This window comes from Quercus robur, chromosome 11 (assembly GCF_932294415.1).
Source record: "Quercus robur chromosome 11, dhQueRobu3.1, whole genome shotgun sequence".
Taxonomy (NCBI): domain Eukaryota; kingdom Viridiplantae; phylum Streptophyta; class Magnoliopsida; order Fagales; family Fagaceae; genus Quercus; species Quercus robur.
Window position 1 is genome coordinate 22032853 of NC_065544.1, and position 16578 is coordinate 22049430.

At 33.3% G+C, this 16578-nt stretch overlaps 1 protein-coding gene across 1 annotated transcript; it reads left to right on the forward strand.

Moving 5' to 3' along the window:
• The first annotated feature begins 14597 nt into the window (after positions 1–14597).
• Positions 14598–16578, forward strand: LOC126704607 (mitochondrial uncoupling protein 5-like). The gene has a single exon (XM_050403639.1). The coding sequence runs from the start codon at positions 14712–14714 to the stop codon at positions 15672–15674; it is 963 nt and encodes a 320-aa protein (XP_050259596.1). The 5' UTR covers positions 14598–14711; the 3' UTR covers positions 15675–16578.

Consider the following 16578-nt stretch of genomic DNA (forward strand, 5'->3'; position numbering starts at 1 on the left):
GAGTTAGTTGGTTTATAAGTGTGACAAATAAGTTGTAATTTTTTTACTTTTTGTGTCCTTATGAATAATTTATAAAAATAAGTTCTCTTAAATTTTTTTTTTTTTTGGAGGATAAATAGAGGATATGCATAAATTAGGAATTAATGAGTCTGTTACATAATATACTGGCTTTATCAAAATTTACCATTTTTTTCACCATAGGTCGTGGTTCCAAAAATATTACAAAAGAAGAGATAATTCCTAATCCAAGTCTTGCCAATGCGTCAGCACATTTGTTAGTTTCGCGGTAAACGTGATCAATCCACTTATTGAGGATAGCTTTCAATAGGTTCCAAATAGAGGTTCCATTAATAACTTATGACTTAATCTAATATTCTTTTTTTATTAATGCATACACATGTAAATGTATATAATTATGTGGTTTGAATTTTTCTTAACTCAGTATATCAGTATCATAATTCAACCTCCTAATCTATATATATATATATATATATATATATATATATATAACCGAAGCTTTTGAAGCTCCCACAATTTTCCACGCCAGCACAATATTTAAATTAAATTAAATTTTCCACCTCATCACTGTTTTCTTTTTCCAATGCAAATTAGACTTCTAGCCAAATAAGGACACTCTCCCACCGCCTCTACTCTCTCGTATTTAAGAATTGCTTGCGTAGAAAACCTAAGCCCCAAAAACTATTCGCAAAGAAGATGATGTTTGAGGACCCTCACCACAAAGTGAATATTGAAACTAACATCTTTTTATAAAGGTTGGTCAATATCTTATATTTATATGTATGGCCGTTGGTCACCACTATTTTTTTATTATTTTTATTTTAGATTTTATGATTAGATCTGCTATTATCTTCTTTTGCCGCAACACAATTTTCTCCTTAAAACTTATTTTTCTTCAAGATTTTTTTTGAGGGCGGCTCATGCTTCACAATTCACATATTCCACTTATGTATTGGACTCCTCTCCTTCTTCGGTCAATGCATCAAAGTTAGGGTTATTTGATTTGTTCAATAAAAATTATAGATTTGTTGCTTTTTCTTATAAGTTTGTCAATTGTTGTTTTGTTTATTTAATTTCTGGGCCTGAATCTTTTAATTAAATCTTCAAATGTTTTTAACCTTTTAAAAGTTTTAATATATTGAATTTTAACATTTAAAAGGTAACTCATATTTCTCTAATATTTCTATGTTGTGTAGACATTTTTTTGTTTGTTATATTTCTCCATTGTGTAGTCACATAATTTTTTGTTTTGTTTTAATAAATTCTTGGCTCAAAATCTTCTAATTGTTTGGTTTACATATGAATTTTTAAGTTCATTTTTTGCAATACATTTAATTGTCTGGCCAATTTCAATGGTAGAAAAGCTATAATCATAGATTCCCTTCTTTCTATTGTATTTCTCTATTGCGTAATTATATATATATTGTTTTATTTCAATACTTTTGAAGCTTTGAATCTTCTGATTTTTTTTTTTTTTTGGCCTTTTGGAAGTTTTAACATCATAACTTTTGGGTTTTATTTTTTCTATTATCAGAAATTATCTAGAAGATTTCAATGAATATCCATGGATTATTCTTTTTGAGGATAACCCATCTTTATCTTATATTTCTATTCCTAACCTTTTTTTCCTATATTTTTTCTTTAATTGTTCGTGTTTACATCTCTTTTGTTTTTCTTATTTTTACTTTCATAGCGTATGTACATGTTGTGTATGTTCTTTGATTCTTTCTTTAATGATTTTTGTGTGAGTATGTGTCATCGTATCTAGGTACTTAGGCAAAATCTATAAAGACTAAAGATGTTTTTTTTTTTTTTTTTTTTGTAATGAATCCTGTGTTTTTCATGACTTTAGTGAGTCATATTCTTAATGATCGAAATAGTTTTGTTTGACGTGGATTTTGTTCATATTGGTTTCAAAGTTTATTTCTTGGCTTATATTATAGATTGTAATATATTTATTCATCAAACTTTTTAGTTGAGTTTGTTTTCGAAATTGTTTTCAGTGTTGAACATTTTCTTGAGGTATGTTGGTATCATATATTAAAATACTGTTAAGTTGATAATAATAATAATAATATAGTTTAATAAATGTCTGAAACGTATAGTTGTTAACAAATGTTTTAGCTATATGATTTTATTTTACAAATTCAATTTTGGTGTTGTAGTAAAATAAACAAAGATTAAATTATATATTGTACTCAATACATTTCCCGTGCATCGCACGGGTTAGCGACTAGTTAAATAAAAATATGACCGACTCTTCCCCTGTTTAATATAATCATCTATGTCCACGTTGCATTCAATAGTTGGTTTTTGTAAGGTAGGTTTTTTTAGGGGATTCGGCTAAGTTCATTCTCTTCACCAAGTGAGCTAGTTATGGGAGGGCGGTTGTTTTATTAAAGGAAAATTCGATTAGTACATTAAATAATACATATTCTAGATAGCACAAAAAAAAAAATAAATAAGATAAATAAATAAAGAGAGGAAAAGTTAACGAATGTCCTAAGGACATTAGGTTAGAAAATATATTTTTTTCAAACTTTTTATGGGAAAAGAAAAAAGTAATTAAAATTTTGATAACCTTTTTTATATTTCTCATAAAGGTGGTATTAAAATTTTTATAAAATTGTTCATTAATAAATACTTTAAAAGCACCCATTAACTAGACCCATATACACTTATTCTAGAAATCTAATGGAAGCAAAGAACAATATATCCATTGACTGTTGGGGCAACAAAATGAAAACTAATCTCCCTGGTGGCAACCCATTTTCTAAGCACACATTTGTTAGTCTCCTTGTAATTACTGTGTTCCATTGAATTCTGCTTAAAGGCAGTTAGAAATTAGAACTCCAGAATGGTACTGTATTATTCACTAGTACGGTTTAACTGTTTAATTTGTTGCTCAATTAACAATAAGTCTCCTTTTTGGTCTAGGCTAATTGAAAGACATTCTTAATTTCTTATAGGATGTGAAATTTTGGATGCCAAAGTATTTGTAATAGTGTTGAACTTGACAATAATTAGTTTTTGTTTTTAATTTTTTCTTCTTGCACAATATAAAGGTAAGACTATCCATGGACCATGTGTATTATTTAAACAATTAATATAATTTATTAAAAATGTTATGTGACTAAAACTATACATGAATATGGTCTTTTTAACAGTCATGTATTTAAAATAAGTCTTATATATGTCTAGGGTTGAGAGAAAAAAAACCCTACATAAATACATAAGCATGAGCCGAAAATCAAATCTGAAAAATTGATTTTCGTAATTCTCGATAAATAGTATCTGTCAAGCAACTGTCGAGACCTTGATAGATAGTATCTGTTGAGTAGCTGTTGAGACCTCGATAGATATCTATTTGTTAGGAATCTGTCTAACTTTAATGAATAGCCCTTCTTTACTTATTTCTTAGACAGATTTGCATGGTTTCAATACTAGACTCGAACTTTTGTTCTTTGAAGTATTAAACACATCCTAGATCTACCCAATTACAAGTAAAGTGTGTTTTGTCAAAGGTTTAGCCAATTCTATTTTGACATATATTCCTAACATCAAATCACATATGTCCAAACATAACTGTCCATGGTGACAAAGATTTAGAAAAACAGCCATAATAGATCTTGCACAAATGAAAGAAAAACAACATAGATATGATATTTGAGTCACGGAAAATATTTCTTTATTTCAAAATAATATTTACTGACTGAATCATCGGATGATCATTGACTAGCACAAAATCGATGGCCATTTATAATTTTTTTTTTTGGTAAGTGTCTATTGTCCACATAGGCTGTACAACTAATTAATTTAATAATGTATCATAAAAGATAGCAAATTAAGTCTAAAAAGCTTATCAACAAGGTTAGGTATTGGCTTTAGCGTGCATTTGTTTCCACTTTCTTGAGCCAAAACGAACTTTTTAAAACTGAAATTTTAAATGAGCATTTGGTAACCAACGAGAAAAGTGTTTTGAAGAAAGTTACGTTTTAAAATACAAAGGCTTGTGTGTTTAAAGTGTGGGCAACTAGCTCCGACTTTTGCAAAAGCCACAACACTTTATTAATCTGAAAAGTTATATGCTTCCTACTATCTATTTCAAAAAAGTTCTTATAAATATAAGATCCATCATGGGAGAAATAGTAAGATTGAATATCATAGAGTTTCATAATAAGCATAAGACCACCCATATTAGTTGATGTATAATATTATAAAAGATAAATTTTGCTCATCAAATTCCAAAAATCACCTACATTAATTTATGTAAACTTGTGTAGTTGTTACGTAATCGTATAAATATACACGGTTACTATTTACTTGTATATATATATATATATATATATTTTTTTTTTTTTTTGAACGAATGGTAGAAAATTTTTATTAACAAACTGAAACTTATACAGGTAGTGCCAAAACTGAAATGTTTGGGCTTGGGGGATTCTGTCAACATCTCAGACATATCCCCATTGACTATCAATATTTTCAATACAAAAAAACAATCTCAACATCCTTGAGTAGTGTTTTATATAGATTATCCCTACCCTGCTTCCAAAAGAGCTTGGTACTCCGTTATCAGACTCGTGGCCCTCTCCAAGATAGACTTTGGCTCAAGTTGAATGTGCTCAAAGTAAAACTTGTTTCTTGAGGTCCATATGGCCCATGCCGTGGCTGCCCATCTGTCCAAGTCTTCATCATCCAGCACGTACTGTAGGTGTTTAAAGAGGAGGAAGAAATCCTCAGTGTCATTGCTACATTTCTGGATCCGACCCTTGACCAATGCCCAAACATTTCTTGCAAATGGGCACGTCCAGAGAATATGCGCCACTGTTTCAGTTTCACTTCTACAGAATTCACACGTTGCTTCGACTTGTATCTTCTTCTTACATAGATTGTCTCTTGTTGGCAGACAATTACTACATGCTTTCCATAGACATGTCCGAATCTTTGGGGGGATTTTGAGCTTCCAGATTTTTCCCCAGGTTGCATTATGGGCACGTGCCAATGAGTGCTCAGGCCTTTCTGATGTCTTCAGTTGTAGGGCTATTTGATAGGCTGATCTCACCGTGAAACTATGGTTCTTATTTGCTGTCCAAATCAGGGAGTCTTGTGAGTCCAGCTGATTGAGGGGGATGGCTAGAATGTCTGCACAAGTTCTTGGGGTGAAGGTAGCAACTATTTTACCTCGGTCCCACTGTCTTGTACTCTGATCTATCAATTCACACACCTTCATATCTCCCATGGGCTCATGTAGGAAGATTGGTGTGTTTGGCAGCCATTTGTGTGTCACTACCCCAATCTGCTGGCCATCACCAACCCTCCAAGATGAGCCTTCCCATATTACATCCCTTGCAGCCAGGAGAGACCGCCAGACATAAGATGGGTTTGACCCCAATTCTGCCTTCAAGAAGCTACAGTTTGGGAAATACCGTGCCTTGTATACTCTATAGAATAGCGAGTGATCTTGGTGGATGAGTCTCCATGCTTGCTTAGCTAGCATTGCCAAATTGAATGCTGAAATGTCTCTAAATCCCATTCCTCCCCTTTTCTTTTGTGTACACAATTTTTGCCAATTTATCCAGTGGATCTTCCTTTCATCCTTTGTTTGTCCCCACCAATAATTGGCCAGGATCGAGTTGATCTTGTCACATATGGCCTTTGGTAGTTTGAATAGACACATGAAGTAAGTTGGAATGGCTTGGGCCACAGTCTTGATCAAAATCTCTCTACCTGCCTTTGAAATAAGCTTTTCTTTCCACCCCATTACCCTTTTGGTTATTTTTTCTTGGAGCTCCTTAAAAGTGTTCACCTTGGATTTTCCGCTTGCCATTGGTAACCCAAGGTATTTCTCCCCATTGGACATAATTCTAGCACCCAGCATTTGTTGGATGGCTCTTTTCACTTCTGGTTTAGTATTAGTGCTAAAAACAAGGATGTTTTTTGTCTGTTAATTGCCTGGCCTAAAGCAGCTTCATAAGTTTCCTAAATGTGGAGTAATCTCTGGCATTCCTCAACAGTTGCTCGGCAGAATAAGAGGCTATCATCAGCAAACAGGAGGTGGGAGATACAAACCCCATGTTGGCTAGATTTTACACCTCTTAGTGAGTGTCCCTCTTCAGCTTTTCTTATCATGGCAGATAGACCTTCAGCACACAATAGAAACAAATATGGAGAGAGTGGGTCTCCTTGTCTAAGACCCCTTGAAGGTGAGATGAAGCCACGTGGTTCCCCATTGATTAGGACTGAATATGATGCAGTGGTAACTGTCTCCATTGCCAACTTCACCCACCTAGTGTCAAAGCCTAGTTTGATCATCATTTGTCGCAAGAAGCCCCATTCCACCCTGTCATATGTTTTGCTAATGTCGAGTTTGACAGCCATTTGACCTAGTTTGCCTTTTCTCTTGTTTCTCATCCTGTGTATCAACTCATATGCTACAAAAGTATTGTCAGTAATGAGCCTGTTAGGTACAAAAGCACTTTGGGCATCAGATATCACACGGGGGAGTACATTTTTTAATCTATTGGCTAGTACTTTGGACACCACTCTTGAGATCACATTCGCCAAACTTATTGGCCTAAAATCAGACATGTATTTTGGCTCATTATTTTTTGGGATTAAAACAATATGAGTGTAACTCATTTTGTGCAACATTTTGTGCAGTGTAATTCATTATTTACTCATGTACAAAAAGAGATGATTTGAGAGAGTAATAAATAATTATTAAAAAAATAATACTTTAATAAAATATAGTATAAAATAAATAATATAATACAAGTATTTTTTAAAAGTTGCTATATAAATATATAAATAAATAAATCTTACGTTAAAATTGACAACCATTTTAAATTTTTTATAATGCCAATGATCTTGATGGTTATCATCATTCATCATTCGTCAAGGAATCCTCCGCTCGTGAATTACATTATAATGTAATTATCTCTTTCTCTGTAGTTATATTCATCAAACATCTTGTCAAGTTGACATTCTGATGTGCATGTCTAACATCGTGCCATTTCGGTTATCTTCTGCTACATTGACATTAATTTCCATTTGAGCTGGCCCAGATAATTAAGTGTACAACCATGACTACAATGTCATGAAAAAGGTGAAATATTGTGTCCTTGCATGTAAGCAATGCAAAACACACACATATATATATATATATATATATATGCTTGTTAAGATTTTTCTATATAAGCCTCACTTAATAAAAATGACAAAAAGTTATTAAAAGGGTTGTCAAAAAGGATAAAAAAACTGCTAAAAATTTGTCCAAAAAAAAAAAAAGCTACAAAAAGTAGATAAAAAGCTACAAAAAAGTTGTTGTTAATGCACACTACAACCCATATATATATATATATATATACATGTACACTATATACCATGCCGAGTAGCGAACAAAAGATAATACTGAAAAAGGATAGTACTGAAAAATGTATTATGTTGGGTTGTAGGAGATCGAAAGGAAAAAAAAAAAAAAAAATTCTGGTTAATGCATTTTAGAAAATGTTTTATGAAAAAGTTATCAATAAAGTTAGTCATTTTTTTCATTTTTTTTTAAAATGTTTTATAAAATAATTTATTAATATATGCCTTAAGATATACGTTAATAAAATTTAAATGAAAAATAAAAATGAAATGCAATATATCTTATTTGAGACAGTAGTATTTGACTATAGTCACTAATCTAAGATTCTGTAAACTTTCACATCATAGAAAAAAGAAAAGGCACCCTTGCACAACTAGCAAAGAAACCTCGATGGAGGATGCAACAAATTCGCCTAAATTTGCGTTAAATTCAATTTGTGTCAGCATTTGGAAGGAATAATTAGTTCAAACGGCTCCCACCAGCCAGATTGTTAATTTAATGCAAAAGAAATTAGTGTGTGTTTATTTCCAAGATTAAAGCATGCATGTTCGCCCATAAAAAAAAAATAATAATAAAATAAAAAAAAATAAAAAAAATAAAATAAAAAAAAGCATGCATGTTCGACTATGCTTCCTATGGTAATTTTTTATTGAAAAACAAACATTTTTGTTTGGGAATAGTTTATTTATAGTTTTTTGCTGTACTGTTATAACATATAGTAGAAAAAAGAAGAAAAAATAAACTAGCTTATAATTAAGATCTAAACGCACATTGATCAGCAAAGAAATGAAGCATTGACCTAGGTAAGAACATTTATAATAATAACAACAACCAAGTCCTCAAAACTTTAGAATCGGTCATAAGTCATGACTGTCATGAAAAACATGTCACATCCATATGCTACTCTCCGCATGTGTCTTTCTCGATTAAAAAGAATCAGCTGCTTAAGTCATACTTGATGATAAGGAAAAGAAAGAAGACATTGTAATGTCTAAGTAGACTTGAGATCTATACACAACATTGATAATATATATATATAAACTGCCCTAACCAATTGACGTTGTTCCTCTAAATAATTTATTTGCTATGTTAGGTAATTTTAACTAAGACAAAGAAAGAAATATATAAAAAGTGGTAAGCCAAGTCAAACAATCTCTCCCTATCACAAATCTCAATATCAACTACAGATTGAACATTATTTAAATTAATTTTACCTTCCTGTAATGAAACCATTTACTCGGAGAAAGAAGACAATTACCTCTATTTAAGGATGCAATGCTTGTGTTGGAAAAGTATGTAGTCGAGCAAAGAAACAAAGAGAGATGAATACTAATTTGAGTTCCTTCTTTATCTTTATAGCAGTGTTTGGGCTTCTAGGAGTTTGTCATGGACAGTTGAGAATGCATTTTTATGAGGAGAGTTGCCCCCATGCTGAGGAAATTGTGAAGGAAATCATATGGAACCGTGTGGCATGCAATTCAACTTTGCCTGCCAAGTTTCGGAGGATGCATTTTCATGATTTTTTCGTCAGGGTAATTCATCTCTCTCCCTTCTTTCTCTCTTCATGAATTACGCCCCTTCTTATGATACATGTTCTAAAATTACAATAAATCTAAGAATACAACATTTTTTACAATCATTAACATGACTTCTTATAATTGACACATAATAAAAGTATTGTCACTAGTAAACTTAGGTGGAAGTGATATTTTTTAAATCATAACGGGTCATGTTAGTTACATTCATAGCTAGCATTTATTTCTCATACTAGGAAACACTAGCTAGCATTTATTTCTCATACTAGGAAACACATGCATTGTTATAGGGTTTCTGATTTCCCTTATGGGATAGGTCTTTCTTCATAAGTGAATGTAAGGACTTGTCCCAGCGCTTTTGTAAAGCACTAGAATAGAGGGACCTATGCCAGCACTTTTAAAAGCGCTAGGACAGGTCCTTACATTCACTTATGGAGAAATCGGTAACCATATCCCAGCGTTTTTTGGCTTCCTATACTAGCATTTTTTAAAAACGCCGTAATAGGATTTCCTATACCAGCGTTTTCAAAAAGGGCTAGTGCGGGCTTATCTATTACGACGTTTTGTAAAAACGCTGGGAAAAAAATGCTGGGACAGGACGATTTTTTTGTAGTGTATGTTTACCAGACATCTAAGGTCTTGAATGGTTATAATGTGTCAGGGCTGTGATGCCTCTATACTGATAGACTCTACCGCAAATAATTTGGCTGAGAATGCAGCAATTCCAAACCTATCTGTAGCAGGATTCAACATAATAGATGAGGTGAAGACCGAGCTAGAGAAGACTTGTCTTGGAGTAGTTTCTTGTGCAGATATCATTGCTTTGGCTACTAGAGACTCGGTTTCCTACCAAGTAAGTACTGAAAATATTCTAGTGTGACTTGGAAACAAAATAGTAGCACAAGTGGGATGTGTTTGGTTTGAAAAACCAAGCCAAGCTGATGAAGTTGATGTTTTTGACCAAATTCACAATTAAGATTTTATTTCTAATATATCTAACGATGTATAGAATGTCACTTCATTTAAAATTTTATATAATATGACTCACATATATATAGGTTTCTGATATTTATTTAAAATTACGAAACTGGTCCATTTCAAATGCAGAGGATGCTTTTTGAGTTTTGCACCAGTTCACCTAGTTTATGTTATCTTTTAAGGGAAAATCCACCTTTTGTTGTGTCTATAAATTAATTTTTCTAGCAAAATGCTATACCTCAAGCTCTTTCTATCTTCTTTTTTAAATAACATACTGAATTTAGCATTAGGTAATCAAATATTTGCGGTGTGGTTTATTTTATATGGTGGACTTCATTTAAAACTTCCAAATATTAAAACTCTCCTTTTGCTAGACCTTCAGTTATTTGCATATTGGTATGATTTAAGTTGCTATTAAACCACTTACCCGAAAGGGTATTAATGCTTCTGTTGTTATGTGTTTAAGAGATGCTAGATTTAAGATCTTTAAAGATAGCATTCTTGGTATGATTACTGCTTCTATGTATGATGGTCCTGTTTATTTTAACTGTTATCCTGATCTTACACTTGCTTTGGATGACCCTAATATTGTTAAAGCTTTGAATTTGAATATTGCTTCACTGGTTATCACATGGAAGAAGGTAGTATCAAAGCAATATATATATATATATATATAGAGAGAGAGAGAGAGAGAGAGAGAGAGAGAGAGAGAGAGAGAGAGAGAGAGAGAGAGATAATGGGTTCAAGTTACACCAGATGTAATTCTAAGTAAAATTATATCACCTAATAACTTGTTATTAAATTTATATTTTGAAAATTTCATTGTTGAATTACATATTCTATATATTCTTAGCATGTATGCCAATTTTGATGCTAATCGAATGTTATTTACCATTTGATCCACAAACTCATTTCTTATGAATTATTTTTAATTTAAATTTTGAATTCAAAATGACATATCTATTGATCTTTCATCACCTTAAAATTTAGTAATCATGGGGAATATATACAAAGATAAGTACTCCAACAGTAAATTTGTTAAAACTCGTATCAAATTAAAAAATTTTGAGTGATATAAGTGTAACACTAAAACTATTGCTTTTAGCCTGTTCTTCCTCTGTCTCTGTCTCTCTCTTAAAGAGTGACTACTGACTAGTTTGAGTTCAATGGTGATCACAAGTTTGAGTTTGAATTTTAATTGGTTTTGTTTTTTGTATATTAAAATTATACATAAAATATGAATTTATTAATTGATTAGTAAATAACAGTTGTCTAAAACGTAATTTTACATGCATGTCAAAAAGTATGAGAACTTATGATCTAATGGTGGAATTTTTGAAATATTAATCAGATAAAATGTTGTCGAGGGATGAATGTTTAGACAATGGAATCATGCTTGGAGCGTAGTGGAGTTGATCCGCTTGCTATTTCCGCCCTAAACATCACATTTCTAGCCTTCCATGAGGTGGATAGAAGTTTTTCATTCTTCTCCTCTTTTTCCATATTTTTTTATATGCTATTTGGAAGTTTTTTCATGTTGTTTTCTAGGCTATATAGGATGATTTGGGCTTGGGTAAGCTGCTATGATGATTTCTTATATTTGAGATAGCAAAACATGGTGATTGTATCACGGGTTTTGCAATCCGATGTTAAAACTCCATGCCCCTGTTTTTGGTTAAGTGGTTGCCTAGGCAACCATGAGCCAGCATATGCAACATCTTTTGGATTCATGTGTTTGGCTACGAAAAACCATTTCCCTGCCAATCTTATGTTGCAATTATCAGGTTAAACCACTCGTACTTATGCTTCTCATATAAAACTCTCCTCTTGAGGTGCCTAGACACCACTAACTGGAAGGGGCACAGTGTCTAATGTGCGGAACAGGTATGATCTACTTGTCCATGAGACGAGGGCTTTGGTGCAAGAGGTTAGGTTTGGGAGCATTGCTTCTCACATGCCTTACACTACTGTGAGGGTGTCCTGGCTTACAACTTGGCTTGGTGGTGGTAGTATATGAGTCATATGATCCACGCAGGAACGGAGCTAGAACTTGGTGTTAGGAGGCAAAATATAACCAAAAAAAATTATTATGATACTCTAAATAATTTTTCCATTTAGTGTATATATCATTATATATATATATATATATATATATATAAAGACAAATCAAAATCACAAATAGGCAAACAAAATAAATAAGTGAACAAAGAAATAAAGGCACAAACAGAAAAAATAAATAAAAAGAGTTGTCGCCCTGTGTACACAACACAACATTTCAATTCATTGACTTTATTATATCTCAAGTCCCAATTAATTTCAGTGTTCCAAACAAACTTAACTTTTACTTTTAAAGAAGACACTAATAGAAAAGCATAACTATTAACTATTAAAAAAAATTCAATTTATATAAGCACAAAAAGACAAAATTCAACTCACAATGCTCAACACGTGGGTGGATATCAATGATCCATCCATTACTAGTCACTTCTATTATTATTTTAAAGTCATTATTTAAGTTTCTTAAAAAGAGAAATAGCATGCTCTCTGTCTCCTGTTTCAGACAATAACAAGAGAATTTTATTTATTTTACTACTGCCGTGCTGTTGCCACTACCTCTCCCTTCACTGCTTCAATTTAGCCATTTAGCCTCTATCTCTCTAGGTTAGGCTTAGGGTTTTGTTTCTTTGTTTGTGGGTTTTATTTATTTATTTATTTTTTTTGGTCTTTGTCTTTGATGGATTTGTTTGAAATTTTTGAAAGGCCAGACTATATGTTTTTTGGTAAAATTTTGTTGATTGGGTTAAATTTTCTTTAGTTTTGTTATTTGTGATTTTTGTTGTTGTGCTAAATTTTTTGATCCTGCTAAATTTTCTTCTAAATTAGATCCATAAAATTTTTTATGGCCTTTTAGAGTGCTAATAATATTGTTAAGATGGGCCAAGTATAAATTTATTGAATCAAATTGGTAAAATTAATATATATATATATATATAATTATTTTTAAAAAAAAATTTGGGGGGCCACTGCCCCCATGCCCAACACTAACTCCTTCCCTGGACCCACACTTCTTACTTGGTAGGACTAGAGATGACCATGACACCCCACTACTTCCATCGAATTATGGGTCCAATAGTTGGTGGCTTGAGTGCGGAGTTGAAGCATACCCCAATAGTGATTTACTGTTGGCTTTGTCTGGTTTTCAATATTCATCTAAAAATCAAAACCATTGATATCCAATTTTATGTATCACAAGTTCTTGAACATGATCTCAATTTAACTATACGAAATATTATTTTTTATATGTAAATGAAATTAAATAAACAAATCTAAATTTTTAATATTTGGCATGGTTCATTTACAATTTTAAGTTCAATCTTATATCCCTCCATCTTTAACTTGCCTGTTTTATGTTCGTGTTCAATTTGACATCTATTGAGATGGATAAGGAACCACTCCCTCTTGTTATTGTCTACTATTATTTTAATAAATCTTTATTTAGAGGAAAAAAAGAAAAGAAAAAGAACCAATCATGCAAATATATAAGGAGAAATGTTGTGCACATTTATAATATTTTCACAACAAATTTTATGTAGTAAGTTGTTATTAGTTTTAATTTAGGTCCATCACTAACATAATTTTTAGACCCATCAATAACAACTTACCATCTAATATTTATTGTAAAATTAATGTGATGTAACATTTTTCCATATTACTCTCGAAATAATGTTCATTTCACATGAATCAATAATGGATCACACCTTCTATCTTTGATGTCAAAAAAAATAATAGATCACACCTTGAATTAATAAACTCCTTGTGTTTCTTGTTTTTTTTAGAATATTAAATATTTTAATATACACACAAAGAGAGAAGGAAGAAAGTCTTAAAGAAACTATCAGTATTACTTACTTATTTTACTAAGAATTACTCCATGTATATACGGTGGTGGTGGGGTCAATCAATACACCTCATGCGAAGCACCCTGCTTTTCTCCAAGACACGTTAAACACGTATTATAATCAGGTCTACGAAATGTCTAGCAAAATTTGCTTTCGATTGGACAGAATTACAGAAACGTATCTTGCGGATTTTAATTGGATTTCATTGCTTCCAATTAGAAAAATTTATAGAATTTCGTGGCTGTAGAGATAAGGTTTTCTTTTTTTCTTTCTCTGTTTCTCTTTTTTTCCCCCTACTTTTTGCTAATTGGTTGTAGATAGGGTTGGAGTTGGACTAACTTTTCTGTGACCCAATGATTATTATTTGGAGCCACATCAGTGTGTGTATATATATATATATATATATATATAATTGTAATTATTATATTATAATTTCTGAAATAGTCTTTAGTTAATGTGTGGCTTCATGCCATGGCCTCAGTTCGATTTTGACACGGGAGAAGAGTGCCGAAGCTTCAGGCTCATAAAGAGTTAGTCTTGGGTGGACTACTCACTCTAACTGGTCAATCAGAACCAGTCTTTCCAATTTGGTGCCCACTAGTGTATTACTCAGCCGCAACATAACTTCAGAATAGACAACATAGGCTACTTCATTTGAAAATAATTGTGTCCAAGTCAAAACCGAACAGCCAAGACTAGCCAGAGTCCTACAACACGCAAACGAAGGCGAAGAAACGCTGAAACACAGAGAAGACCGCGTAACTTGTTAACTTGCTATAAATATGATTTCCCTTTTGGTCTTTCTCAACTCACCACTTCAAACACTCATTCCTCACTGCTCTGATCTCTACTCTCATTCAGACATCTTGCTATAACAGAAATCAAAAAACAAAACATAAACTACAAATGGATTTGAAAGGCTTCGTTGAAGGAGGCATTGCTTCAATAATTGCTGGAGCTTCCACTCACCCTCTTGATCTCATCAAGGTCCGAATGCAACTTCAAGGCGAATCCAATCCTGCCCTAGTACAGGCCTATCGTCCCACAGTTGCTGCTCTAAACACCCCTAATGGATACATATCTCTCCACATCGCACCACCACCTCGTGTTGGACTTATTTCCATCGGGACCCAAATCGTCAAATCCGAAGGCGCTACCGCCCTTTTCTCCGGTGTCTCCGCCACCATCCTCCGCCAAACACTCTACTCCACCACCCGTATGGGCCTTTACGAAATCCTAAAACAGAAATGGTCTGATCATTCTGATTCAGACACTGCCAAATTACCAATCATGAAAAAGATAGCAGCTGGCCTTATTGCCGGCAGTGTCGGCGCGGCGGTCGGGAACCCGGCTGACGTGGCAATGGTCCGCATGCAAGCTGATGGACGTCTCCCTATTGAGCAGCGCCGGAACTACAAGAGTGTGGTTGATGCAATTAGTCAAATGTCAAAGCAAGAAGGGATTGCTAGCCTGTGGCGCGGTTCGGCTCTAACGGTAAACCGTGCGATGATTGTGACGGCTTCTCAGCTCGCAACTTATGATCAGGTGAAGGAGATGATATTGGAGAAGGGTGTGATGAGTGATGGGATCGGAACCCACGTGACGGCGAGCTTTGCCGCTGGGTTTGTGGCCTCGGTGGCTTCGAATCCAATCGATGTGATCAAGACGAGAGTGATGAATATGAAGTTGGAGGCAGGAGGAGTGGCACCTTACTCTGGTGCATTGGATTGTGCCATGAAGACTGTGAGGACAGAGGGGGTTATGGCTTTGTATAAGGGTTTTATCCCTACTATCTCAAGGCAAGGGCCATTCACCGTGGTGCTCTTTGTTACACTTGAACAGGTCCGGAAGCTATTCAAGGATTTGTGATCATGGCAGAGTTGAAACATTCTTTTTAGAGTCTAATTGAGGAACAAAGCAAATTGACATTTTTTTTCCAATTTTTTTTATTCTTTGTGCTGACCTATAATATAAATATTGCTTTATTGAAAAAGTTCTAATTCTGTTTGGTTGTGATCTTAGTATCAGTTTCAACTAAATTGCATACAATACTTAATGGCACTATATGAATAAAACTGATTTGGATGGATTACTCGAATCTTCAAGATTTGGTACAATAAATTAAGGGTGTTCATTCCTATATTGCCGAATTAGCAGTGTCCCCTAAATACAATAGTAATTTACTGTCCACTACTCACTATTAACGAAATTTTCTGAAAAAAGTTCTACCAAATAGCTGAGAAGAGTTTTGGTTCTTTTTCAGCTGCACTAACTTTTCATAGCTTAAGACTTCATTCTGATTTTTCCCTTCAATTGTCCCCAAAAGACAAAGAAAGACAAATATCTTGCAATCCTCTGTTTTACCCCTGGCCTGTTTCTGCAAATTCGCCAAACTGTCCTGTAAATGAATAAATGGGACAAACTTTCTATCAGAATCCAAGTAAGGATGAAGTCACCAAGACTAGTGGCAAGAGCAGAGAAGCATCAAGCAACACAGAGGATCAAAGACTCACTCACAGAGTTGAAGATTCTATAACAGAGCATAAACGGCAAGGCTGTATAAGTGAAGACTGATGTACACGACTTGTAGTTTAGTACTCACTTAAGTGTTAGCACGTAGGAAGTTGGTTATTTTTGTAGCTTGCACGTGTAGTGGTTTGTTATTTCTGTTAGTCAGTTAGCTTTCGTGTTCACACCTGCATACACTGGTATATATATGTATTGCTTGTATTCAAGAATCAATTAATGAAATATACAGTTTTCAACTTCTGAA

Bases quoted from the DNA above. Each gene is read 5' to 3' on its own strand.
- LOC126704607 (XM_050403639.1), top strand. From the start codon at position 14,712: ATGGATTTGAAAGGCTTCGTTGAAGGAGGCATTGCTTCAATAATTGCT.